A 27932-nucleotide genomic window follows, 5' to 3' on the forward strand; every position below is an offset into this window, starting at 1 on the left:
ACTCTAGGCCAGGCCTTTTTAAGTTTCCAGACCAGCCCATCAGTCCATGATGCCTTTCATTATCAGATTATGACCACACAACAGAGACTACTCTTGGTAGTCTCAGTGACTTGGCCAGGGTCACATAGTCAGTAAGCAGCAGAGTCAGAACTGGAGACTGAATTACGCAGTGAGTCCATTACTCTTTTCTTTTCTACCGTCACCATAATCATTTATTAAGCACCTACTATATATCTCTGTAAGGCAGCCAAGTGGCACAATAGAGTGTAGGTCTGCAATCAGGAAGTTCATCTTCCTGAGTTCAAATCGATCTTACTGGCTGTGTGACCCTGACCAAGGCATTTAACTGTTTGCCTCAGTTTCCTCATCTGTAAAATGAGTTGGAGAAGGAAAAGGCAAATCATTTGAGCATCTTTGCTAAGAAAAGCCCAAATGGGAGTCAGACATAATTGAACAACAAAAGAAAAAAGTGTCAGGCATTATACTGAGAGATACAAAAAGAGGCAAAAGATTGTCCCTGTCCTCAACTCACTTACAACCTAATAAGGTAAACAATATGCAAACAAATATCAAGTAACAATCATTAAGACCCCCACATGTATTTCAAAGAACTTAGGATGAAAAATGCTACCCACCTCAGGAAAAAAACCCAACAAGAGTCTGAATGCAGAGTAAAGCATAGTTTTCCTGCTTTTTTCTTGTTTTTCTGGTCTGTGTTTCCTTTTTGCAACAGAGTTAATGTGGAAAGACTTTACATGACAGCACATGTATAATCTATATCTAATTCCTTGCCTTCTCAAGGAGAAAGGGGAAAAGGGGAGTGAATTTGGAACTCAAATTTTTCTAAAACGAGTGTTAATTTTCAATGTACATGTAATTGAGGAAAAATAGAAAGTCAGAGGGAAAATGGGGGCAGACAGAAAGATCCCACTATGTGCCGGGCACTGTGGCAAGTGCCAGGACACACAAAAAGGAAGAAGATAGCCCTGTGCTCTCAAAAAGCTCCCAAAGGAATACTGCTTCCCTGGCTAATGGTGGTATGTCTGCTACGAGCGTGTCTCCCCTATGCCTCCGATGGATGTCAGGCTCCCTGATCTAGAGTTCCAAACAATCTCAGGGATCATTTGATCCATCCCACCCCCATTTCGGAGCTGAGCAAACTGAGGCTTAGAAAGGCTGGAGCCCCAAACTTTTTGATTCCAAATGCACTATGCTACCTTACTGCTTTTTGCATCTGGGAAGACAACATTTAAAACAACAACAACAAAACACTTTTGGAGTTTTCGATTCTCTGGGATAAAAAAAAGAAAAAAGAGTCTGAGAGGTCCTCGCAGACACCCCTCTGTTCCCATCCTTACAGATCATGCAACCTTGAGGCCTCCAGAGCCGGCCCTAGCCTCTTGCTATTAGAATTCCCACACAAAGACTGAGCTTAGACCTTGAGCCAATTTCTAAGAAAGGAGCGTGTTTCAGCCACCTCTGAGGCTCAGCTGAACCTCTCCGAAAAGAATATGACATACTACTCAAAGACCCCGGCCAGGCCCCTCAGACTCACACGTACACGCACATCCTCCAACACAGACCCTCACATACGCACGCCTTCTTCAGCTCCCTCAAATCTCAAGGCAAGGGGACCCCGCCCCCCCCCCCCCGGGGGTCTCCGTGCTCAGCATCCCAGGAAGAGAGAGTGCTGGGCTTCCGGGCAGGGCGGGTAGGCGGCGGAGCTGAGGCAGTCGGAGAAGAGCGTCTCCACAGGCTCCCACAATGCCAGGAACAGAGGAGGGAACGCTTGAGGCCCGCGATCAGGAGCGGGTCTCCTCACACACAGCGACGCCCCTGCGGCGGCGCCGGCCAGACCTGCCTCTCCGCGCTGGGGACCCGACCGACCGATCCGTCAGTCGGCGGTCACCAAGCACCTGCGTGTGTGTGTGCCGACCAAGCCGAAAAGCCGCCTCCCTGCCCAGGGAGAGCCCCCGTTCTGCCCAAAAGGTCGCCGAATGGGCGGCTTACTGACCCCCCCCCCCCGCCCCCTCCCGCTAACGTGATGCGGCGGAACCGCGGGTCTGCGCCAGCTTTCAAAGCCTGGGGCTCCTGAGTAGAAACGGAGGTGGGAAGCGCGCTCCCAGCCGGGGGGTGAGGGGAGCGTATCAGAGGAGGCCCGGGCCTCGGGGCGGAGGGCCGGGAGGAAGGCGCCGAGCTCCTCTCCAGAGCCCCGGGCCGCGAAGGCAAGGGTCCCGGTTCTAGCGGGCGCCCGCCCCCCGCTCACGCACTGCGGCCGCTTCTGCGGAATGAGCGGGGCGGCCGATGACCTCTCGGGGGTCCGGCCCGGCGGCCGCCCTCCGGCGCAGGTCGGGAGGAAGGGAAGGGCCCCTCCGAACGGGCAGGGAGGGGGAGCAGGTTCGGTTCCTAGCTCTGCCACTTGCTGCCAGGGCGGCTCTGGGAGCAGCCTCCCCCTAGGCCTCAGTTTCCTCCTTTGTACCGCGCGGGGTTCGGGACCTCCAAAGTGCCCCGCACCCCCAAATCGGTGACCCTGGGACCCCGAGGAGTGCCCACGCGGTCTCCCGCGGGTCCGGCCCGCCCCGGCAAAGTAGCCCCTCGCCCGGCCCCAGACGGGGGTGCGGGGGGGGTGGGGGCGGAGGAGACCAAGTCCGCGGGGAGTCTGGAAACCCGGCGGGCGTCCGGACGTGCAGCCGGGGGCCGCGCTCCCGCCCCCGGCCTACCTTAAAGTCATTCCCGCTGAGGTCTACGCCCCGAATGAAGGGCAGCACCCCGGTGGCGGCCATGGCTGCGGCGGCGGCGGCGGCTTCCCCTGGGCTGGAGACGGTTCCTGGGGTGGGGCGGCCGCGGGGCGGGGCCGGCGGGGAGCCGGGGGAAGGGCTCGGAGGGCTCCCCGCCCCCGCTCCCCGCACCGCCCCTTTAACTCGCTCAGGCCCGGCCCGGAAACGAGCAAGGAAGCCGGGAGCACTACAGAGGGAGAGAGGGAGACGTTCTCGGCCTAGCGAGCTCGGGGCTCTGGCTGCCGAGGCGCCGGGATTCGGGCCGTTGTCAGTCAGCCTAGAAGAGGAAAGAGAACTCCTCCCTCTGTGCCAGGTAGTTTCTATGTTGGCGCCATTTCCTCTGGAAAAAGAGGAAGGCCTCGTCTGGCGCGGGGCCGCCCTTCTGGACCCCTGGAAGCCCCCTTTATGGAGGCTTTTCTTCCCCCGTTCCATGCACGCAGTAAGGGCTTTAATACTGGCTTCCTTCTTCTACCAGAGGTGTCTAGAGCTGCAAAGGACTGCAAGGAGAGGGCCCTTGTTTGGTTTTTTGCGAGGTTTTAAGGTTAAAGACCAGTAGCCGCAAAGTGTATGGACGATTTTCAGGTGAAATTAAAACCATTTCTATTCGTATGAAAAAGTGCCCTGAGTCTCTGTTGATCAGAGAAATGCAAATTAAGGTTACTCCGAGGTACCACTGCACACCTGTCAGATGGGCTAAGATGACAGGAACAAATGATGATGAGTGTCGGAGGGGATGCGGGCAAGCTGGGACACCGATGCATTGTTGGTGGAGTTGTGAAAGGACCATTCTGGAGAGCAATCTGGAACTAAGCTCAAAGGGCTATCAAACTGTGCATACCCTCTGATCCAGCAGTGTTACTACTGGGATTATATCCCAAAAGAGATACTAAAGAAGGGAAAGGGACCTCTATGTGCACGAATGTTTGTGGCAGCCCTTTTTGTAGTGGCTAAAAACTGGAAACTGAATGGATGTCCATCAGTTGGAGAATGGCTGAATAAATTGTGGTATATGAATATTATGGAATATTACTGTTCTGTAAGAAATGACCAACAGGATGATTTTGAAGAGATCTGGAGAGATTTACATGAGCTGATGCTGAGTGAAATGAGCAGGACCAGGAGATCATTATACATGGCAACAAGAAGACTATAAGATGATCAATTCTGATGAACATAACTTTTCAACAATGAGATGATTCAAACCGCTTCCAGTGGTCTTGTGTGATGGAGAGAGCCATTTATACCCAGAGAGAGGGTTGTGGGGACTGAGTTTAGATTACAACATAGTATTTTCACTTTTTTTTTTTGTTGTTGTTGTTGTTATTTACTTGCATTTTGTTTACTTTCTCATTTTATTTTCCTTTTGGATCTGATTTTTCTTGTTCAAAGTGATAACTGTGGAAATATGTATAGAAGAATTGCATATGTTTAACATATATTGAATTACTTGCTCTCTAAGGGAAGGGGTAGAGGGAAGGGAAGAAAGTTTTGCAAGGTGAAACTTGCAATGTGTTTTGAAAATAAAAAGCTTCATACAGAAACAAAACAAAAGAAAAAATCATAGATCCAGAGCCAGAATCAACCTTAGAGGCTATCTGGTTTTCCTCATTTTACAGATGAGAAAACTGAGACCTGGGGCCAAGAAGTGGCTTTCATAAGGTCACCCAAGTCCTAAGTGTCAAAAGTGGAATTTGAAATACCAGGTCTTGTTCTCTAGAACTAATTAGCTTGGCCAGGAAATGAGACTCATTAAGGAGTAAAGTTTGCTCCTGACCAGATTGGCTTGCTGGGGCTGAACTTGAGACAGCAGCTAAGGAAGAAGCTTCCTACCCTCCCCCCTTTGGGGTAGAGGGAAGGGAAGACAGTTTTGCCCCCCCCCCCCCCCCCCCCCCCCCCCCCCCCCCCCCCCCCCCCCCCCCCACCTCGCCACTGTGCAGAGCTGGAGGCTTTTACCACCACTATACAGATGAGGCTTCTTCAGGGAGCCTCAGGAGTGAGTTAAAAGCTATGGCTGAGGTTACATGGGTAGTAAGGATCAGGGCAGGAATTCAAGAAGCAAGGAAGGGATTCAAACAAAAGTCCTCTGATTACTTCCAGAGGGCTTTCCCCACTCTTAACACCCTTTCTCTTTTCACAGTGGTAAAGACCACACCTACACCCTCTCCAACTTTCCTTAATTTTGATAAGTACAGACCAAAAGGATCGCAAACCCTGTGGCTCTAGATGTTTGAAGGACTAGCCCTTGGAGCTTTGTGGAACCCAGAGTCCTGGAATCTCCGACAAAGGTGATTTCTTGGGCTCAGGTCTCCTACGCTGGTTCCCCATGGCCCAGAATCCCTTAGGGACTTAGGCTTGGTGCCCACCCCAGACTCTCAAAGGACTGGAGAATAGGGTATAGGAGTTTTTAGCTGGAAGACAAGAAAAATAAAACAAAATTTTCAGCTTCTAGAACAACATATTCATCAGCAATGGCCAGTCAAACTACCACATTCTAACCCAGTTATTTCAGTCTCCCACATGTGCTTATATGTGAAGTAGTAGGAATGATTCTTATGTTGGTTCAGACACAAGAAGTATAAAACTGAAGCAACACAATCTTGAAAGCAGTGAGGGAATAACTTGAGTAGAAATTTCAAGGAGAGGAAGATACCAAAAGAACAATCAACTGTTGAGAAGTCATAGCCTTGATTTTTTTTTTTTTTTTTAAATAAGATCTTTATGAGAATAATCTGCTTGTTCACTAAGAGTATACCTGGGAGGAAAAGAGCATGCTTAATGAAAATATCAGAAGAGAACTGGTTGGTTTTTGCAGAGGATTCTTTTCCTATCTTTTAAAATAAGGTTATTATAAAGTTCTTGGCATAGTGTCTGGTACATAGTTTATGCTATATAAGTGTTAGCTATTATTATTATTTTTTAAAGTTTTAAAAAATAAGATTATCAATGTAACTAATTAAATTTATCTCAAATCTATTTACATTTAGATTACTTCCAACATATAAAATATCACTAACTTTTTATTCTGAGTACCATAAGATTCTTTTTTGTCCAAATCTCACTCACATTTTCTCTTATATGGTATTAGTGTGTATACTCTGTTTTTCTAGGTCTTTGCCTTCTTCATATTTATTAATACTGTAGTATTGATGAGGTATAGCTTCTAGGGAGAAGATAGAAATTTTTGAGAAACCCTAAGGCTACCCAGTTTTGGGAGTACCACAAATAATGCTGGCTGTCAGAAAACAATCTTGTTCAATAAACCATAGAATTTAATGATGGGAGTTGCTCCAACTCTCAATGATGGGAGAAATCAGTAATGCATTCAACCCTACCCCTAGTACTCTTCAATTGTACCTTTAATCCATAAAATTAGCTTATTGGTGACTTGAACCTGATCTTTGTTTCTCTCTCCTATAAAATTATCTTTTTATTTTTGTCTCTTTGCTAAATTCCCTTGAAATTTGCTGTAAGCAGCTTAATAAATCTTTTCCCCTTAACTTGACGACATATTGAGTTTGTGAATTCTTTTACCATACCCACAACTCTGACCTAGGTGCCCTAATATTATTGGGGTGTCTTCTGTCTCAACAGTATTACATGTACACCAGTCAGGCACAATTTAACCCTTCTCATATTGTTGGATACTGAGTTTTCTTCCAATTTAAAAAAAATTCTATAATGCGACTGAAAATATTTGAACAGATAGATTTTTTGTTTTGATAACACCTTTTCTGGGTATATTTCTAACAGGTGGGTCACTTGGCAGAGAAAAGAAATTCCTGATATGGGGTTTAAAATAAAAATAGAATGAAACTAATTTTATCCTCTAGTTTAAATTTGGAATCCAGACACTGTAGTAATTTTTAACTTGTCTCGCCTCTTAAATCCTTGTGGCATGACCATATGGGAGTTTCTCATTGATACTTAAAAAAAATTTTTTTTATTACAGTTTTTTATCTACAAACCATATGCATTGGTAATTTTTCAACATTGACCCTTGCAAAAACTTCTGTTTTAACTTTTCCCCTCCTTCCCTCCACCCCATCCCCTAGATGGCAGATAGACCAATACATGTTAAATGTTAAAGTATATGTTAAATATAATATATGTATACATATTTATACAGTTATCTTGTTGCACAAGAAAGAGCGGATTTAGAAAGAAGGTAACCTGAGAAGAAAACACAAAATGCAAGCAAACAATGACAGAAAGAGTGGAAATGTTATGTTGTGATCCATATTTATTTTCCAGTGTTCTTTCTCTGGGTGTAGCTAGTTCTATTCATTACAGATCTCATTGATACCTTTTAAAGAGACACCTGGCAAAGTCCTTAGTACCCTAGCAAGTGCACAGGCATCCCACACATGCCATGAAAGTATGATTCAACGTGGAATATGATAAAGACAAAGAAAATCTGAGAGGAAGAAATTCCATTTTCAGCTGGGAAAATCAGGAAGGTCTTCATAGGAGAGGTGGTTCCTGAGCTGGGCTTTGATGGAAGAGAAATCATTTTACAATGGATAAAATTTCCTGATAGACCTGTCGTAGATCTCATAATTCTCCCTTCCTTCCTTCACTAGGTCATCTTTCATTCTGAGGAGTCATTTTGATGGCCAGCTTTTAAATCCCCCTTCCTACTCATTCAATTACTAGCCCTATCTATAATGAGGTAAGATACTATTAAGAAAAGAAAAGATCTGGATTAACTGAGAATTGGGAGACCTAAATTCGTATCCTGTACTTCTCAGATGCAAGCTCTAAATAAAGTTCTAAACAGAGTTCTAAAATTTTAAGATCTCTTTACTGGCAATCTTTGCTGGAATGCTTTGTGATCAGAATATTTTAGAGTAAAATACAATAAAGCCCATAACTTTATTACAAATTGTAGCATTTCCGTGAGAGGGAATAAAGGGAAAAATATCAGATATGTTCCCATGGATATTAACAAAGGCTTCCCAAATTTATATAGAGAAAACAGAGCCTGCTGAATGAGACTAATGTTTGAGGAAAGATACTAGGAGTCAGTGAGGAAACTAACCTCGTTTAGTGTGGTTGAAACTATCAGAATCCATGCTGTTTCCTTCTGCCCACTGATTAGCCAGGACAATGTAGCTCAGAAAAGTTCTGGACAAATTCCTGGATGCTTGAGCCATACCAAGTTATTATTAACTGACCTTTAATTTTGAAATCAGAGAAGGAAGCCCTAGCCTTCTGCAAACTATCACTGGCAGAAGAAAGGAAACTCAGGGCTGCTTTAAGAGGATGATTCTTGTGTTTTGTTTGTAGAGCACTTGTATGGTCATGGGAGTGATGGGGAAGATGTAAATCACAGAGTTTCATATAACACCAGTATTTACACTTAAATCAATTTGAAGAAATTCTGGCAAGAGTCCCAACTGAGCAAAAATCTTTCAAACATGCATATAGGATGAAAATGGAATCACAATAAACCAAAGAAAAATGGAAATGATCTGTAAAAATGTGAAAAACAATCTGTATTCTCTAGGCAGCATGTTAAACAGGAAAGCACTGACCTAGGTTCATATCTCATACTTCTGGTCTCTGGTGCTTATTGCCATTGAGACCTTGGGCAAATCACTTAACTTCCCTAAGTGGGCCTCGATTCTTTCATGTGTGTAATATGAAGCTTGGACCAGATGGTCTCTGACTTCCTTTCCAACTCTAGATCAATGACCCTGTAATACTAAGGACACTAAAGCTACTACACTTGGTTCTTAAGGTCACAATACCAGATGTGTTTATAGAGAAGGAAGAAATGTTGGTAAAGAGAACAAAAACAGGAAAAATACCTGGATTAGATCAAATATGCATGCAGGAGATCCAGGGTAAGGGCAAATCAAGTATGAAGGGATTGATTTAAAGAGTACTTCCAGAAAAGGGTTTGAAAAAATAAAACTACTTTATTAAAACTGAAAAACAATGGGGCCTATATGCCTACTTTCTCACTTATATTTTTATGAGAATCATTTATATTGCAAGGGCAAATTAATGGGAAAATGTATGGAATTCAAGATACCACTGTATTTATTTTGTTGAAAACAAAAAAAGCATTGAATTAAAATGTAACTCTGAGGTACCACATCATACCTATTTCATTGGCTCATATGACAGAAAAGGAAAATGACAAAAACTAGAAGGGATATGGAAAAATGGAGCTACTAATACACTGCTGGTGTATCACTGTGAAATGATCCAACCATTCTGGAGAACAATTTGGAATTATGCCTAAAGGGCTTCAAAATTGCTCACTCTTTGACCCAGCAATATCAAGATATTTATCCTAAAGAAATGAAAAGGATATATATGTACAAAAATATTTACAGCAATTCTTTTCATGGTGGCAAAGGCTTGCAAATTTAGGGGTGTCCATCAATTGGGGAATGGCTATAAAAGTTGTAGTATACGATTGTGATGGAATAACGTTGTGTTTGCAAATTCTTTCAACATACCTGCATGGTTTCAGAAAAACCTGGGAAGGCTTAGATGGACTGATAAAAAGTGAAGGGAGCAGAACCAGGAGAACATTGTACACAGTCTCAGCATATTTGTATGATGATCAACTATGAATGATTTAGCTTTTCTCAGCAATACAGTAATTCAAGACAATTGCAAAAGACTCAAGAAAAATGCTATTCACTCCAGAGAGAGAGAACTGAAAAATTAAGTCCAAACTGAAGTATAATTTTTTATTTTATTTTTTTGTTTGGGTTTTTTCTTCTCTTTTTGCAACATGGATAATACGGAAATATGTTTTGCATGATTCACATGTATAATTAATATCATATTGCTTCTCTTGGAGGGAGAGAATTTGGGACTCAAAAAATTTTTAAATGTTTAAAAAAATAATTTAAAAAAATAAAAGGAACCCAATCACATAGGATGGACAAGTGTATTTAGGCCATCTCACAGATATATTTAAGCATTTTTAATTATTCTTTCCTTCATTCCTAGCTGAACAGAAGTACTAATTTTGTGACCTGGGATGTCACTTTCCCTCCCTGAGGCTCAGTTTAGCTATAAATTGGTGGTATATTCCATCTCAAAGACTATATGTAGTTTTCCTCTCTGGGTTTACTTGCTTCTAGACAAATCTCTCACTCTGGTTATAGGTGATAGAATAAATAAGCTACCTGCTAACTGGTGCAGTTTTAGGACCAAACTAAATCTCTCCAGCAGACTTCAGCAAAGTTCTTTCTGCTAAAAGCATTTGCATTCCTTCAACAGCATAGAAACAACCAATTAGCACATTATCAAAATAGGAAGCTACTGGATGGTACACCCCAGATAAGTTCCTCCCCAGGTCTTCTTTCTTCACCCAAATCATTGTAAATGCTGGCCATTCCTATCTGCTTTTCTGGTATCCCAGGGTCTCTATCCCAGAGTATAATACTATAGGGAAGTAGAATGTTCTCCTCATTACATCCAATTCTGTCTCAGCTCAATTCTCACCTTCCCCAGGAAGTCTTTCCAGGTCCTTCCACCTTTAAAGTTTTCACCTCTAATGCTATTCCACATCTACTTTGTATAGATCTTTTGCTTATCAATTTATCTATATGTTGTCTCTCCATTAGAATATATATGCTCCTTGATGACAGGGATATGTTTGCCTTTCTTTTAGCTCCAGCACTTGGCTCCTTGTCTGTTACACAGTAAGTACTTAATAAATACTTGTTTTACTGATTGCCATATGGATTAAATCCTACAACTGAATTTCCCTTAAAATACTTCAATTATTCTAAAATTAATTTCTGTAAGATTGCTTTACAGGCTTTTCTAGCAATTCTTGTCAAGCAAGGACCTCTTTTCAGGTAACTTATATTTTGAAGGTGTGATAACAATTTTTTATTTGTCTTTTATTATGACATTCCTCCTGGACAATGCAGCTAACCAAAGCCTATTTCCTGTTAATATTAACCTCACTTGGCTAAAACCTGATAGTATTAAAGGAAGACTTTTGACATTCTTGAGATAAGAAAATAAAGACAAAAAGAAAGAAATATATAGCATCTTTAAAAACTTCTCAAAGCATTTTATTTATAGAAGGATTCTCCTAGCTGGAAGAATTTGTAAGAATTTCCCTAATGCTGAACCTTTGGTTATCTTTGTGGCCTGTAAATAATCCCTTCCCCTCAATATTAGCCAATTGTGATTTCTTAAAGTGTGGCTTTATAGTTTTGTAAATAAAGGTAGGATTTTGCAAACTCAATATTTTAAATCTGTAATTCAGTCTGCATACTAATTTGTTCTTAATTTGTTCAACTTTAGTTGAAGGAAGCATGAAATAATGAATTTTTACTAGGCCTGTGTGAACTTTTATGGCATGAAGCCATAAATAGTTTTATATGTTAAAAAAATATTTTTCTTAGTGGATGCCCATCAGTTGGGGAATGGCTGAATAAGTTAGGATATATAAATGTTATGGAACATTATTGTTCTATAAGAAATGATCAGCAGGAAGATTTAGACCTGGAGAGACTGACATGAACTGATGCTAAGTGAAGTGAGCAGAACCAGAAGATCACTGAACACGGACAACAAGATTATGTGATAATCAATTCTGAAGAACGTGACTCTTTCAAACAATGAAATGATTCAGACCAGTTCTAATGGTCTTGTGATGGAGAGAGCCATCTGCACCTAGGAAGAGGACTTCAGGAACTGAGAGCGTATCAAAACACAGTATTTTCATTCTTTTTGGTTGTTGTTTGCTTGCATTTTGTTTTCTTTCTCATTTTTTTCCTTTTTGATTTTTCTTATGTAGCACAATAACTGTGGAAATATATATAGAAGAATTGTACATGTTTAACATATATTGGATTACCTGTTGTCTAGGGGAGGGGATGAGAGGGAGGGAAAAAATTTGGAACACAAGGTTTTGCAAGGGTAAATGTTGAAAATTATCTATGCATATGTTTTGAAAATAAAAAGCTTTAATAATAATAAAAATATTTCTGTCTCTTCTATGTAATTTTCCCTAAAAAAGGCTTGTTAGAAATTTCCATCTGGGTTATTTGAACCTAAACCACCTGAGCCCTATGCTTAAGCATAAGAAAACTTAGATTTTTACCTCTACAATTTCTGCATTGTAGTAGACCTATCCAACAACAGTAGTAACTAACTACATGAACTCATAGAGGACATATTTCTCTCATAACAGGAGTTATAAAACCCGGGTTTTATAATTACCTATCATCCCGGAGGAATATGTAAGGGTAATATGTATGTCTTCCTAGTTTTTGCTGAAATGGAGCTGTCTCCTATTTGTGTCTTCTTCCCGTTAGTAGGGAGCCTCAAACATTGCAAAGTTGACAGCAGTAGAGGTCAAGTGATGGGAGTAACTATAATTTGATAGTAGATAATCCTGATAACTGATATAACACTACATTTTAAAATTAATTTTGATGGTATTGTAATTTTTATTATATTGGTATGAATTAGCTATGAATACTGAAATCCTTCCCACTATTTAAGTTGTTTATTTTTGTTTTCAAGGTTTTTTTCGTAAGGATTGTTTGTTTTGTACTTGTATTGATATAAGTATTGGATATGCTTTGGTAGAATGACTCTCAGATATTTAAATTTTGTAATTATTTTGAATGAGACATCTATTTCTATTATTGGTTTCTGAATTTTTTTTTTCTATATAGAGATGCTCTTATTTTAGAGCTTATTTGAAAACCTGCAACTTTATTGAAATTATAAGTTGTTTTTCAATATTTTATACAGGTTGCATCTTCAGCTTACATGAGTTTCACTATCATCTCTATGCAAATGAGTTCAAACTCCATATATAAAGTCCCAGTCTCTACTTTAAACTCATCATGAATAACTTGCCAAGTGGACATTTCAAATCAGTTGTCCCAGACGTATATTAAATTCAACATGTCCAAAGTTAAAATCATCTTTTCCACTCTTCCAAATTTCCCTCCTTTCTGTCAAAGACACCACTATCTTTCTGGGTCTTGTAGATTTGTAATTTCAGCATTATCTACAACTTTTTACTCTTTCATTCTATATTATCCAATCGGTTATGAAGTCATGCTGTTTTTACCTCCAGATCTCTTCATCTGACTCATTTTCTCACTTATACAACTACCAATCTATGTTCAAATTCCTATTACCTCTTACCTAGATTATTATAATAACCTCAAGCCTCTCCCTACCCCAATCCATCTTCCACACTGCTGGCCAAGTAATTTACTTAAACAAAGACCTGACTGTTTGACTCCCTTATTCAACCAGCCCCAATAGTTTCCTATAGACAAGATGCATTGAACATTATCACCTCCTACATTGTAAGATCCAACCCAACTGGACTTTTCATTGTTCCTCACACAACACACTGTGTCTTATGTTCCTGCCTTTGTACTGGTTGTCTGATCTATCAAGAATGTTTTTATTGTCTTTTTAACTGTCAATTAGAGACTCATTCCTTTTGAGAAGCAACTCAATCACCTTCTGCATTAAGCTTTTCTTGATTCCTTCACCCATTAATGCCCAAGTTCCCAAACTATCTTAAATTTAATCACTTTGTATATATTTTTGTTCACATTATTTTATATATATATATATATATATTCATACATTTGTCCTCCCTCTTTAGAATGTATGTTAAAACATTGTAAATGGAAAAAATAACAAGATTCAAAATTAAATGCTAACCTTAGCCTAAAATAAGAGATATGAGAAAGAAATTCTACTTTTTTGCAGAAGTTGTCAAGACTAGAGGTTTGGAACACTGCGTATAATGTCAAACTTCTTTCCATGTCTTGGTTGGATTTTTTTTTTTCTCTTTTTAAATCTGCTTTATAAGGGATGGTTCTTTGAAAAATATATATACATTGAGAAATATAGGTAATGAAAAACCAAAAGACAACATTAATAATATCTATGTATTTTCAAGAGTTAGCTCTTTGATGATTCAGACTAGTTCCAATGATCTTGTGATAATGAAAGCCAAATAGAGGACTGAGTGTGGATCACAACATAGCATTTTCACTTCGTTGTTTGCTTGAATTTTTTCTCATTTTTTTTTTCCTTTTTGATATAATTTTCCTTGTGCAGCAAAATAATTGTATAAATATATATGCCTGTATTGGATTACTAGGGTTGGGGGTGGGGGGTGAGGGAAATTGGAATACAAGGTTTTGCAAGGGTCAGTGGTGAAAAATTATCCTTGCCTATGTTTTGAAAATAAAAAGGTTCAATAAAAAAAAAAAAAGTTAGCTCTTTGAGTCACAGATATACTCTGGGCTTTGTAATCAATTTCAATCCTCTAATGGGATTAAAACAGGATCTCAGTATCATAGTTCCCCAACCCTTGACCTGACCGGGAATTTTGCCCCGCAATCCTGGGGGAAGGATGAGGTTGTGTCAGGAATTTGCCCTTGACATTGACAGTAGTGGTCCGGGTTGTGGCTGTCCATTTCTTTTACCTGTTGTAAGGCCTGACTGGCTTTCAACACCTACCCAAAAAGGAGAGATTGGACTTGACAAACCATCCTTAAGGGAGGAATATATCTGTCTGTCTGAGGCATAATTTTTAAAATTTTGCGGACCCAACTTCCTATGGGAATTCCTGCTGAGGAATTTTTTTTTAAAACCAGAGCAGTTTTCACCATCCAGGGACACGGGTCTCTTGTGCGTTCCTTCAACTAAGTAAGATGCTCCACTTCCCTTGTGGATTCCTCTCATTGCGGCTGGCCACTTCCTTCACGTCTCAAATGAAACCCCGCCCTCCCAAGAAGCCCTTCCTGGTTCTGGTGCTTTCTTTCTGAGACTATCCCCAATTTATCCTGAATATATATTCGCTCCTAATTGCGTTTTCCCTTGCGTTAGACTGTAAGCTCCTTGAGGGCAGGCCTGTTTTTTTTTTTTTTTTTTTATCTTTTTCTGTATATCCGGAGGCTGGCCTTTCATAAGCCATCTTAATGGATTTTGGAGCTGTCGAGTGCCAGGCGAGCCCCAGAGCCGGGACCGGGGCGTGTCGGAAGCGTCCCTAGAACTTGGGACTCCGGGACGTGCTCTGTCAACCCCTTGGTGACTAAGTCTGATGACTAGCTCCCGTCGTACCACGTGCTGCAGGGCGAGTTCTTTAGCCCTTAGAGACGTCACAAACGTGCGCTCATCACAGTGACCGCTTCCGCCGTGCGGAAAAAGCGGATGGAGTTCCAAGCCCGAATCCCTTACAGGCTCCCACAGTCCTTAGGGACGGCGATTCAAATCTGTGCCTTTAACGCCCAAGACACGCCTCCGCGTGCTCCAAGGGACGCCGCGCTCCGGTCAGGGAATGCCCGTTAAGGAGAGGCGTGGCTTCCGGGAGATTGGTCGTTCCGGATTCTGTTTTGGAACACGGTGGGGGGCGGGGATCCCAACGGCCCGTCTCTGATTGGACGCTTGAGTAGTCAGTCCTCAGCGAGCCGAGCGTCGGGGTTTCGCCCCCTTGGTTTTGGGTTTGCGGCTGCGCGTTGGGAAGCGAAGGCTGGAGGTTAGCAGGGGGTCGGTGCTGGCTGGGTCTCGGTGAGGGGGAGGAGCAGGTGGAGGTGGAAGTGAAGGAGGAAGAGGAGGACGAGTCACTCACCGTGGGCCGGGTCTTCTCTTCTCAGGCGATGCGGTGAAGCAGCAGCGCAGGTAGGAAGGTCTTTCGCTTACCGAGGGTCCCCAACGACGGACTGCCAGGGCCGGGGCGAGGGGCAGTGTTTGTCGGTGCCCTTCCTGCAGCTGGCGGCCGAGAGGCGAGCCCCCGTGGTGACTGCGCCTGCGTCGGCCCCGCTGGGGTCGCAGGCTGCGAATGATGCTCCGCTCTCCCTCCCGAGAATCCCCCTGACTGGGGCGGGGCAAGCGTCCTGCTCTGGTGGGGGAGGGCTCGAGACCTCGGAGATGGGCGAGAGGGACCTGGAGAGAATTGCAGCTCCAGAGCTGGTAAGGATCCGGCTCCGTCGTTTTTTGCCGAGTCGGGCATCCGAGAGGTCAAGGAACCGGCCCAAATTCCCACAGCAGGTGCCGGGAAAAGGAGCAATTGAAACGAGCCACTTTAGCCACGACCTCCAGGGTGCGGGACTGTGCCCTTCCTGGATTCTGGTCTTCGAAGCACGGGCTGAGACGCCTCCCTGGACAGAGCAAACAGGACCGTGGCCTTCCTGGAGTCGTCTCCAAAGCACGGGACATGGAAACTGCCTGGGTGGCACCAGCAGAGATTTCTCCAGGGCCACTTAATAGCGTGGTTTGGGCTCCTGGGTTTGGCGGAGCCGGTGGGGGTGGAGGAGGGGTGAAAATGCAATTAGGATTTTTTTTTTTTTTAATTTTTCAGAGGTAGTTTTCAGCTTGTTTTTTTTAAATTATTTTATTTTTTTTAATAACTTTTTATTGACAGAACCATGCCAGGGTAATTTTTTACAACATTATCCCTTGCACTCACTTCTGTTCTGACTTTTCCCTCCCTCCCTCCACCCCCTCCCCCAGATGGCAAGCAGTCCTAGACATGTTATCTAGGTTACAGTAGATCTTGGATACAATACATGTGTGCAGAACCAAACAGTTCTCTTGTTGCTCAGGGAGAATTGGATTCAGAAGGTATAAATAACCCGGGAAGAAGAACAAAAATGCAAGTTTACATTCATTTCCTAGCGCTCTTTCTTTGGATGTTGTTGCTTCTGTCCATCCTTGATCAGCAATTAGGATTACTGGGGAAATGCGGAGAGGTGGTTAGGGATGGAAGAAATAGAGCCTAGAGTTCAGGAATCAATCCACATAATTTTGTTTTAATTTTTAACTGAGCTGTTAGAATTTTAGACCTCCATGATTCTTCTTCAGAGGTGATAATTGGCTTTAGAGAACATGTAATCCAAATCCTGTTTTTGCTGTATAGAACCAATCATTCTGCAATAAGAGAAATGAATTCCAGAATAGGGGCAGCAAACTGCTACCCAAGGTCAGGCATTTATTCTGAGTAAAGCTGGGAGGAGTTTGTAGTCCATTACACCAAAGAGTGCTCCATTTGTTGTTTGGAAATGCTTGCTAGAGTCAGCTTTATTTTTAACTTGGAGAGTAAGGCTTCCTATAGTTCCTGCACTGTCTAGATCTTCTTGCCCAGCAGCTGAATTACGGGGTGGATAGTTGAACTGGAAACAAAACTAGGTAGAACAGGATAGTCACAACCCCTAGTGACCTAATGAACTTAGGGTGATTTTAGGACCCCTCCTTTGGCTTAACCTGGCTTCCTCTAACCCAGCCTTCCTCCACATACTCCTCCAGGTATTAAGGGAAGCGGAGTAGCGTGGGAGGTCATTTTTAGGGAGACTATGGAGTTTTTCTGATAAGTCCTTTTCCTCTGAAGTCTAGACTCGGTCTTTGTGGAACAGGAGGGGTGACTAATGAGAGGGTCACTTGGGGTGGATTGGCTCTTCCCCAGAATGGCTGAGACAGCTGCTAGGATTACCAGCTACTGTCCATCAGTGTCTCAAAATAAAGGTTACTTTTGCACTAGGCAAAATTGCCAGTGATCCTTTGGGTAGAATAACATCGCTCCAAGGGACCATTAAGGCAATTGAAAGGGGTAAATATGGCCATATAGTTAATAGCAAAAAATTAGAATCTAGGTTTCCTAACTCTTGGTTCGTTGTTCTTTGCATTAAATTGGAGTTTCGTTTAGAGAACACCAGGATACTTGATAGTTTTAGATTGCATGGTCCAGTGGAAAGAGCACTAACTGCAGTTTCAGTTAGTACTGGGCTCCAGTCCCACCTTGAATCTTTAATACCTGTTTGTTGTGACATTTAGAAAGGATCAAGAGACATAGTTTCTGGGTAAAATTAATAAGTATAGCAGGTAATTAATTAAAAAATGGTCATTTGTTGTTGGGACATTTTGCTGTACAAAAAGAATCAGACTCCGAAATATTGTACGCATAGCCTGTGAAGGAAATCCAAAATGCAGGCAGGCAAAAATATAGGGATTGGGAATTCGATGTAATGATTCTTAGTCATCTCCCAGAGTTCTTTTGCTTGGTGTAGCTGGTTCAGTTCCATGCATATAACTTGTAAATAAAAAGGTATAATAAAATTTTTTTAAAAAATTAAAAAAAATAATCTTTGATCTAAAGGAGAACTTGTAAATAAAAAGCTATTAAAATTAAAAAAAAAAAGTTATATGCATGGGTAATTTTACAGCATTGACAATTGCCAAACCTTTTGTTCCAATTTTTCCCCTACTTCCCCCCATCCCCTCCCCCAGGTGTCAGGTTGACCAATACATGTTAAATATGTTAAAGTATAAATTAAATACAATATAAGTATACATGTCCTAACAGCTATTTTGCTGTACAAAAAGAATCAGACTTTGAAATAGTGTACTATTAGCCTGTGAAGGAAATCCAAAATGCAGGTGGGCAAAAATAGAGGGATTGGGAATTCTATGTAATGGTTCATAGTCATCTCCCAGAGTTCTTTCGCTGGGTGTAGCTGGTTCAATTCATTACTGCTCTCTATTGGAACTGATTTGGTTCATCTCATTGTTGAAGAGGGTCACATCCATCAGAATTGATCATCATGTATTGCTGTTGAAGTATATAATGTAGATCAAAGATTCTTAATGGCCATGGGGATCACAGTTTATATACCCTTTGAAGAAGAGGTATTCCCAAGGAGTGCTTACTCAGGTATGATTGTGGTTAATCAAATGGGAGATGGGTTTTCTTGGGGTACTGAACAGGGATACACATATTAGGCCAAACTTAGAATTTCTTTTACTATCTGATTAGATCTTGGTCTGAATAAATTAAGGGATTGTAGTGAGAAAAATGGATTGAGAGATGGAAAATTAGAGCAGTTCCTTGAGAAGATAATAGTTCTGAACCAAAGAGTTTTACTCCTCTAAAGGCTGTTACTACTCCCAGTGAGGTGGTGCCTTTTAAGTACTTTAGCCATCACCATCAAATTATATTTTATTAGTCCATTTCAGCCCCACCTTTTTTTCCGATTTTGGAATCTATTAAGGAGCCTCAAAGAGGAAAATATTATTTTATTTAGAAGAGATCTGCATAATAAAAAAAAATGGGGTTGAAACTATTTCATTTGATTCCGTTGTAGAGACATCCAATCCAGGGTGGATGCACACTTGTTAACTATGTAAGTTTGAAATTAGACACCTGGGCTCTAATGCTTTCCCTAAAAAAGTCATTGGGAGTGAGTGGAATGGGGCCTGATTACTTCCCTAGAATCAGTCAAAGCCTTTGTGTGGAGTAAAAAAGAGACAGAGGAGAAAACACTATAGTGGTAGTATTCTTTCATAAGGGTGGAAATTTCAAACCACTCCCTTTGGCACTGGTGTATTGACTGGATAAGAATGCTTTGACCAAAAAAAAAAAAAAAAAAAAAAAAATCATACAACTAGAATTTATTTTCTGTATCTAAATTGGGTGCCTGTGGGTGAAACAAAATTCAGCTTACTGAAAACATGTGAAAATGCAGGATAGCGGTTGTCAATAGACAGACAGGCCTCACAATGGGAAGTTGAGGAAGAAAGCCAATGTCTCCTCCATATATCTTTTTTTTTTCATGGCTCTTTTATACTCCGTGCTTGCTCCAACAGTAAGAATCTCAGAATCCTATCCTCACTCTCCCCCCAAATGGGTTCTCTCTGAATAATTAAGAGTCCCACACAAAGGCTGACTCTAGGGAAATAATCAGGCCCAGTTCCACTCACTCCCAATGATTATTTAATGAAAGCATTAGAGCCTAGGTGTCTAATTTCAAACTTACATAGTTAACAAGTGTGCATACACCCTGGATTGGATTTCTCTACAGTGGAATCAAATTGGTACTAATGAAGACGGAGGGCAGGAATCATCCCAGGTTTTATAAACACGAAAAAAAAAATGAGAAGTGACTGCTTACAGTCATGTTGAAGTCGATAAAGAGCCAAGACCTGAGTTAGGAGTCCCTTAGTTTTAGTGTTCCTACCAAAGGTTTGGGCAGAACAAGTGACAGTGGTTCTAGCTTCCTTTATATCACACCACAAGAGCCACCCAAGCTCTATTTTTAATCTCTGTAAGGCAACAGTCATGGCAGAAATACTTATTTGGGGGCTTGAGCGCTGACAGATTCATTTTTCTGGCTTTGATGAGTGATGGCATTTAGTTACCTAGGCAACCTCACTCCAAAGCACAGATGCCTCCAGAATGACTCAAGATGTCCAGGGTGATAGTTCTATGACCTGTAGTTTCTACATTTGGTCAGGAAATTCTCCCACCAAGGGAAGTTACCTTGCTCTATTGCCCAAGTTCTCCCTTAAAGTTGATCTTCAGTTCCTGTACTTTTTTGTTTGTTTTTTTGAGCCCTTTGTTAGTGTTGACTTTCATTCTGCTTTGCTTGAAGGTCCTGGGAGAGTTTGGGGGTAGGGGAGAAATGGAAGGATTTGAGATTCAATGACGAGGGCCAATTTTTTCTGTCCCTAGAGTCCTTGGGGGATTAGTGAACAGGGCTTAACTTTGTATTTGAACCACAAATTGGATGTTCTTGACTCTTGATTTGGTCCTTTCCTTAATAATACTTGATCTTGTTCATTGGCTTTAGATAGTTTTTGTGGATCTTCAGCCTTGGAAGATGAAATAAGGAACATGAAACAGAGAAGAGTTTTGGGATAGACACACTAATATTCAGAGTGGGGAAGTAACAGATATAAACCAAGAATCAAATTCTGGCATTTGGGATGGCCTGAGAGGCTCAATAAGAGAGAAGGTTTCTTGGACATTAGATAGGGCCAGAAAATTTAAAAAAAATTTTTTTAAAGCTTTTTTATTTTCCTCTCCCTTCCATCCCTTCCCCTAGATGACAAGTAATCCAATATATGTTAAATATATACAATTCTTCTATACATATTTCCACAATTATTATATGCTGCACAAGAAAAATCAGATGAAAAAGGAAAAAATGAGAAATAAAAAATGTAAGCAAACAAGAAGTGAAAATAGTGAAAATATTATGTTGTGATCCACATTCTGTTACCATGGTCCTCTTTCTGGGTGCAGATGGCTCTCTCCATCACCAGATCGTAGGAACTGGCCTGAGAGTCATGAAGGACAGAAATTTAGAAATGATGCCCAATGTAGGAATCTTAAAGGTGCCATTCCTCTTGTTTGCCTCATGGCTAGGGATTATCTGTTCCATGCCTATCCAGTAGTTTTATTATTGAAGAGAACCAGAGGTAGATGGCCCGTTATTATCTACACAGGAGGAAGTGAATCTGTCCCATGTGCTTTAGCAAACTTCTAAAAGACCTGTGGCTAAACCGTTTTGCTTCCATATATCTCCAAGTCCTGCATACTAATTCCTTGTCACAACCCTCAGTCTTGCCCTCTCAGAGGTACTCAGAGGAACTCTCCTCACCCCTGCCTCTATCCTTTCCTGTCTCTCCAGGTGGATCATGGCAGAGTTCTCCAAGAAGAGGGGAAAGCATCGAGATGATGACCCACTGAGCAGTGCTGTGGATTTCCTCTTGGCCAATGCCAGGCTGGTACTAGGAGTGGGTGGTGCTGCTATCCTGGGGATCGCCACCCTGGCAGTGAAGCGGGTAAGACCAAGGGTTCAGGGAGAGATGCTTTGTCCATTCTGAAACTTGTTTTGAAGAAGGCACAAGGGATCACTCATCTGGCTACCCTGCATACATACTTAGTCTCTCCAGGAAGCTAGGGTAACTACGTCTCCAATCCTAAATCTTAGCACTCGTGCCTGAATATTCCAAAGCTGCCTCAGCCTTCTTTATGAGTTCCTCAAATGAGGAAAAGAGTTTTTCATCCTCTTTTATAAAAAAGTTCTGGGTTTTGAAGCACTTGGAGTTCTTTTCTCTTTGTACTCTTCTCTGATGTTCTTGTAATCTCCTAGTGTTTTGGCTGGAAGGGTTAAGAACATATTGGAAGGATGGGCTTCTAAATGGGTTGTGGAAATCTGGTAAGATCACTTAACTCTATTATAACAGAGCTAGTGATCTATTGGAAGTTCCAGGGCCACAGATCTTGAGTGTGTGTCTTTGGCCATCTTTATGTACTGGTCAAAAATTAAATTGTCACTAGTTCAATGAAAAAATCTCATTTGGAGAACACTTAAAATATAATTTGATGCTGACCTTTTTATAAAGTACCGTGATCATTGAACCACAACTTTTCTGCCTAAAAACACCTATTCTCTTCTATTGCTAAGAACAGTTTAAGAATGAATTATTCTCTAATTTTGGTGGAGGAGGGGAGATGGGGACAGATTGAGTTTTTGTTTACTTAAGGAATATCTTTATAGATAGATAGCTCTGTTCACTGCTGAAGTGAGTGGGTGAGTATTGTACAGGTCTTTCCTCCTTCTGAGAGACTTAGATATAGATCCTGTATAGATGGAGGGCACTTTTTGTCTTTTCTACCAGCAGTCATCACTTACATGAAAGTCTGAGGAAGAGAGAAATTGACCCGGGACAAACACAAGTTTCGTACTCAGTATACTTGGTAGGGCCTCCTGGCCTCTCCTCTTTGAGTCACCTTCTCTTTGGGCTACTTTATTCTAGCAAATAGCATTAAGCCACAATACTAAGTATTTGATGCCTCTGTATTTTATTTCATTCCTCTCCCTTTGCTAAATCAGAAAACCTAAGGTGATGAAGCCAGGAACAGAGCTTAGTTTAAGGAACTTGTCTCAGAAGAGAGATGGCAGGACTAGGGGAAATGAGCTACTAAATAAATTTAAAAAAAGGACTTTAGAAATCTAACTGCTTGTGACTTTTCCCAGAGTCTGTCTGGAAGGATCTCTCCCTCTTCCTCCCTTAGCCATGTCTGCTCAGAGGAAGGCCAGGAGTATCTTCCAGCAAGGGGAGTGTTAGAGAAAGAATACTACTTCTATATAGCTGATATTATTTATGAAAACCTACTTTAACATGGCCACTAGGGAAGTCTTGGTCACCAATGTTCAGGTTGTTAGATGAAATGAGATTAGTTTAGGAATCCAACTTCCACTAGAGCTCATTGCCTCTCCTATTGTTGGATTTGCAGCCTTGAATTCAATTTTATCTTATACAGGATTTGATAGTTGTATTACCGCAGGCAAGTCACTTCCCATCTTAGATGTCTAAGTCCATAAAATGAGGACAATAATAGCACCTATTTCATAGAGTTGTTATAAAGATCAGATGAGGTAATGCTTCACTTTATATATCTTAAGGCGTGCACTGACTTTTTCTCTCTCTGTGTACATATACTTTAGAGTCGTCCGTAGTGTGATTGCTAATGAGGGGTCCCCAGAGATTAGGTTCTAAACTTCATCTTGTGTATTTCTGACACTGGGATCTGTCCTTTAGCTCATTGACCGTGCTACCAGCCCACCTGACAAGGATGATGTTAAAGCTGAGCAGAAGTCTATTGAAGAAAGTTGGCAGGAACTGAATTTGCTTAAGACTTCAACTAGACTCCGGCCGAAACAGAGGCGAGAAGACCTCAGCCAGCCACAGCCTTCCTCAGCCCAGGCTCCTCCTCGTGCCCCAGGTGGGTTTGACTGCTTGCCAGACACAGTATGTGTGTTTATTTTGTTGAATTGCTCTTCCCCTCCTCCCTGTCCCCCTTTTTTGTTTTCAACCTTTGTTTCAGGGGATGGCTTACTAGATTTCAGAGATATATTGGGAAATGAAGGTGATATAAAAACATGCTGTCAGGAAAAAATAACGAATGTTGGAGGGGATGTGGGAAAACTGGGACACTGATACATTGTTGGTGGAGTTGTGAACGAATCCAACCATTCTGGAGAGCAATCTGGAATTATGCCCAAAAAGTTATCAAACTGTGCATAACCTTTGACCCAGCAGTGCTACTACTGGGCTTATACCCCAAAGAGATACTAAAGAAGGGAAAGGGACCTGTATGTACCAAAATGTTGGTGGCAGCCCTGTTTGTAGTGGCTAGAAACTGGAAAATGAATGGATGCCCATCAATTGGAGAATGGTTGGGTAAATTGTGGTATATGAATGTTATGGAATATTATTGTTCTGTAAGAAATGACCAGCAAGATGAATACAGAGAAGCTTGGAGAGACTTAACATGAAGTGATGCTAAGTGAAATGAGCAGAACCAGGAGATCATTATATACCTCAACAACAATACTGTATGAAGATGTATTCTGATGGAAGTGGATTTCTGACAAAGAGACCTAACTCAGTTTCAATTGATCAATGATGGACAGAAGCAGCTACACCCAAAGAAAGAACACTGGGAAATGAATGTAAACTGTTTGCATTTTTGCCTTTCTTCCCAGGTTATTTTTACCTTCTGAATCCAATTCTTCCTGTGCAACAAGAGAACTGTTTGGTTCTGCACACATATATTGTAGCTAGGATATATTGTGATATATTCAACATATATAGGACTGCTTGCCATCTAGGGGAAGGGATGGAGAAGGGGAGGGGGAAAATCAGAACAGAAGTGAGTGCAAGGGATAATGTTGTAAAAAATTATCCTGGCATGAGTTCTGTCAAAAAGTTTATTATTAAAAACAACAACAACAAAAAAAAAACATGCTGTCAGTAAAAATAAGATGAAAAATACTTTCCTTACAACAACTCTGTCAGGTAGTAGTACAAGTCTTGTTTCCATTTTATAGATGAGGAAACAGAGCAGAGGTTATTGGCCATATAGCTAGTAAGTGCTACAGCTGGGGTTATAAACCTGATTTCCTGACTCTTAGCCCAATTCTCCTTCCACTTGACTCTGCTGTCTTTTCCAGAGTGCTTTATAAATATAAGTTATACTTGTCATTTAGTTTAAGGCCCTCTTTTTACAAAGGACAAAACTGAAATCTTGAAAGATCACAAGACTTCTGGAGTTCACATAGTAAGAGGAAGAATCTCCTGACTTTCAGAGACCTGAGATTTCTCTTCTGTATTTTTATAGGAACTGCCACTGTCCTCAGGTCCAGTGATTTTTCAGCTTTTTTGGTCTCAGGATCTTTTCAAACTCTTAAAAATTACTGAGAACCTCTCTTCCTCAAAGAGCTTTTGTTTATGTGGGTCAAAATTATCACTTTTTACCATAAAAGAAATTAAGATGTTGATGTTATGAAAATAATTTGGATCTTAGGGATCCCCAGGGATTAGTGGACCATACTTTAAAAACTGCTGGTCAAAGCTAGACCATGGGACTATTCCAAACATAATATTTCTGATGTAGGCAAGAAAAGGACTCTTCAATACATTGTAACCTAGCATCTTCCCAGGAGATTGCAGTAGGGATGGTTCTTGCCTGTGACAGCTCTGTTCACTGCTGAGCTGAGTGGGTGAGTATTGTGCAGGTCTTTCCTCCTTCCGAGAGACTTAGGTATTACTCTGTTCTACCAATAGGACAATGGATGAAAAGTAGTTTGGGTTGAATTTTGTCCTCCAGTCTTATATCTGTGGTGTTTTGAGTTTCACAAATCGGGTCAGGATGTAACATGTGGATTTAAAGGCCCTTTTTTGTTTTCTGATGATACTAAACAGCTTGATTTTTCCCTTCTCTGCAGAATCAGAACCACCCAGAGATCCTATGGCCGTGACTGTGTCCAAATTCAGCCCCAGTCCCCCAACACCATTATGCCTTACACTGCAGGAAAGACTCCTCACATACTATCAGAACCACGTAGTTGTCTCTGAGTCGGAGATCGCCCTGGCCAAACAGCTGGCTAGTGACATTGCCCACGAGTTGCAGAATTACTTGCGCAATAAATTTCCTGAGCTGCCTTTTGGGAACATATCTCCAAGCAGCACCCTGCATGATGGGTTGGAGGCCGTGGCCGCTGACCACACTTGCCTGCTAGTGCCACTGGTGCTAGAGCCCAACCTGTGGAGCTTCATTCCTGGAGAAGACACCATTGTTAATGATCCTTACTACTGGGTGATTCGAAGGACTCAGCTGGATTACTTTCCCAGAGGGAATAGCCCCTGGGACCGGTTCATGGTAGGGGGTTACCTCTCCTCCAGTGTCCTCCTTGGGGCGCTCCGGAAGGTGCTGGTGGGTTCTGTCAACTGGCCAGCTATTGGCAGCATGCTGGATTGCCTCATCCGCCCTGGAGTGGTCTCAGAAGAGCTCCTCCTGGAAGTTCAGCACGACCAGTTGGAGCTGAGCATCCTCATCTTTCCCACTGCACAAAGAGAGGACCGGGCCCTGCTGGCCAAACCTCAGGAGGGGCTGTTAGAAAATCTCTGGCAGCGGGACTTCTACCAGGCAGAGGTCTCCAAGCTGCAGGAGCTGGATAGTGCAGATTCTGGGGTCCGGCGCCTCTGCCTCCAGCTCCTGCAAGGCATCTGCAGACACCATCCCTCCCTAAGCAGGCTGAGTGTGAGCCACTTGGCCCAGGTCATCCTCCACCTCAGTGAGACAGACACAGACTGGGCTGAGGAGTCTTTAGCAGATCGGTTCCAACAGGTGATAATAGAGCTGATTGGCTATCTGGAGGAGGGGTCTCTCCCCTGTTATTTTAATCAGCACATTAATCTTTTTAGCAGGTTGCAGGAAGAAGAGATAGATGACATGGGCTTTGCTCTGTATAATGCTGTGATGGCACCAGAGCTTTTGTTAACATAGACAGAATGATTAATGAAATGTGATCTTGGAATATTTTTTTTATATGCTTAGCTTCTTCAGTTCTGGAAATTTAAGGGGACATGTAAAGAGTTTTTCCTCTTATTTTCTAGCCAGTACAAGGTAGACACTTTGGAGAAATAAAGAGGGTATATTTATTAAGCACACTGAGTTGGCAGCTGTTTTGGGCATAGATTGGAACAAACTTAGAGTTCTGTGCCTCTGAGCTCACTGAAATGTTACCATATCTTAAGAGCCTTTGCCTGAGCAGTCTTGAGCCAAATCCAATTGGTGGTAACCAGGCCACCATCTCTCTTCACTTGACTCCTCTTTATGGGGATAACGCCTTTTTGGAAAGACAAAGCCCTAAGTCTTGAACAGAAACTGAACAGCCTCTTTTATCTTGGGTGACAGGCAAAAGACAGAAGATTCCCTTTCCCTATATTGTAAGCCCAGTTGGCTTCCTTGAGACTGAACAAGTATTTCTGGGACAAAATACATTATGTCACCAGCACTGAACTAATTGATCATATGAAAATCCTGAAAAGTGATGGGAGGGGAAGGAAATTAAACCTTTTTGTATCTAGGAGAAAATTATTTGCACCAGTTTCCCCTTTCTTATGATAGTAATTGAGGCTCCAGATTTTCTGGGGACAATAAAGATAAGAGTATAGTTGTCTAAGGAGTTCAGAATGTATTCTGTATTCTAAGCTTCTCTGAAGGAAGTAAAATATTTTACTCTGGCCACTTTATGCAAAGTTGGTTTTGGTCAGCTTTTACCTCCCCATCATTCAGTCTAGCTGAGGTAGGCAACCATGCATTGGTCTGCAGGAAATCTCATCTTCCTTCAGGTAGAGCTTTCTCCAATGGAATCTATTCCATGAGATGGCGCCAACCAAGAGTGAAATCCTTGCGGCTGTGTGTCTTGCCTTTGGAAAAGAAATGTTTTCTAGTGGCTGCTATTAAATTAATTTGGATACTAAGAGCATTATGCTGAAGTGAACAGTTTTCAAAGAGACTTTGTTTCAGAACCAGGTCATTTGTGTGCCAAAATGTATCATTCACAGTTGATATGTGACTCATTTCAATTAGGCATAGTTGGTATTTGGTTAGCAAGGTGGTGGTGGTGGTGGTGGTGGTGGTGGGGGAGTTTTGCTTTTTCTGCTTCAAGTACTGAAATACCTGTCACTTTAATGTGTCTTTGGTCTCCCCCACTGCTGGAAGAAGTCGGTTTCAAAAAGAATGCGATGGAGAATAAAGGAGAAAAATAATCTCAGTTGTATGTAAATGAATCATTTTTCCACGCAAGCATTTATGAAAGTATTGCTATCCAGAGAATCACTTTACCTCACTTTTCCAGATGAGGAAGGAAGTTTTGGACAAGGTGATCTCTTTAAGTTCCATTTCAACTTTGATTTCCTCTAAGTACAGGTTGAATGAAATGAATACAATTCTTTGTATTCCCATCCCTAAAAATTTTCTGCCTTGAAATGACCCTCCCATAGTTTAATTCTATAGGCATTAAGAATTTAGGATCAGTCATCTTCATGTCAAAA

General features: G+C 41.7%; 2 protein-coding genes across 7 annotated transcripts in view; one reads left to right on the top strand and one right to left on the bottom strand.

Moving 5' to 3' along the window:
• The window catches only part of FLII (FLII actin remodeling protein), a 39846-nt gene extending 36995 nt beyond the window's left edge, over window positions 1–2851 (bottom strand). The window contains exon 1 of the mRNA XM_031938552.1: window positions 2721–2851. Coding sequence (XP_031794412.1) covers window positions 2721–2783 — 63 coding nt within the window. The 5' untranslated portion in view covers window positions 2784–2851. The remainder of the gene's footprint in view (window positions 1–2720) is intronic.
• On the top strand, window positions 114–27444 carry MIEF2 (mitochondrial elongation factor 2). Of its 6 annotated transcripts, none has more exons than XM_031938603.1 (5): window positions 7360–7446; window positions 10417–10447; window positions 21212–21365; window positions 23130–23313; window positions 25319–27444. In XM_031938603.1, the coding sequence occupies exons 3-5, from the start codon at window positions 21219–21221 to the stop codon at window positions 26377–26379; spliced, it is 1392 nt and encodes a 463-aa protein (XP_031794463.1). In that variant the 5' UTR covers window positions 7360–7446; window positions 10417–10447; window positions 21212–21218; the 3' UTR covers window positions 26380–27444. The 6 variants fall into 6 exon arrangements, with proteins under 6 accessions (XP_031794469.1, XP_031794463.1, XP_031794454.1 ...); XM_031938594.1 differs by lacking the exons at window positions 7360–7446; window positions 10417–10447 and adding exons at window positions 14957–15285; window positions 15404–15428; XM_031938609.1 differs by lacking the exons at window positions 7360–7446; window positions 10417–10447 and adding an exon at window positions 114–169.
• The last annotated feature ends 488 nt before the right edge of the window (window positions 27445–27932 follow it).

Source organism: Sarcophilus harrisii, chromosome 1 (genome assembly GCF_902635505.1).
Source record: "Sarcophilus harrisii chromosome 1, mSarHar1.11, whole genome shotgun sequence".
Taxonomy (NCBI): Eukaryota; Metazoa; Chordata; class Mammalia; order Dasyuromorphia; family Dasyuridae; genus Sarcophilus; species Sarcophilus harrisii.

Excerpts from the sequence above, each read along its gene's own strand:
- MIEF2 (XM_031938609.1), top strand. The coding sequence starts at position 21,219 with ATGGCAGAGTTCTCCAAGAAGAGGGGAAAGCATCGAGATGATGACCCA. Across the intron at positions 21,366-23,129 it reads CCACCCTGGCAGTGAAGCGG|CTCATTGACCGTGCTACCAG; the intron begins GTAAGACCAAGG and ends TCTGTCCTTTAG. Across the intron at positions 23,314-25,318 it reads GGCTCCTCCTCGTGCCCCAG|AATCAGAACCACCCAGAGAT; the intron begins GTGGGTTTGACT and ends CCTTCTCTGCAG.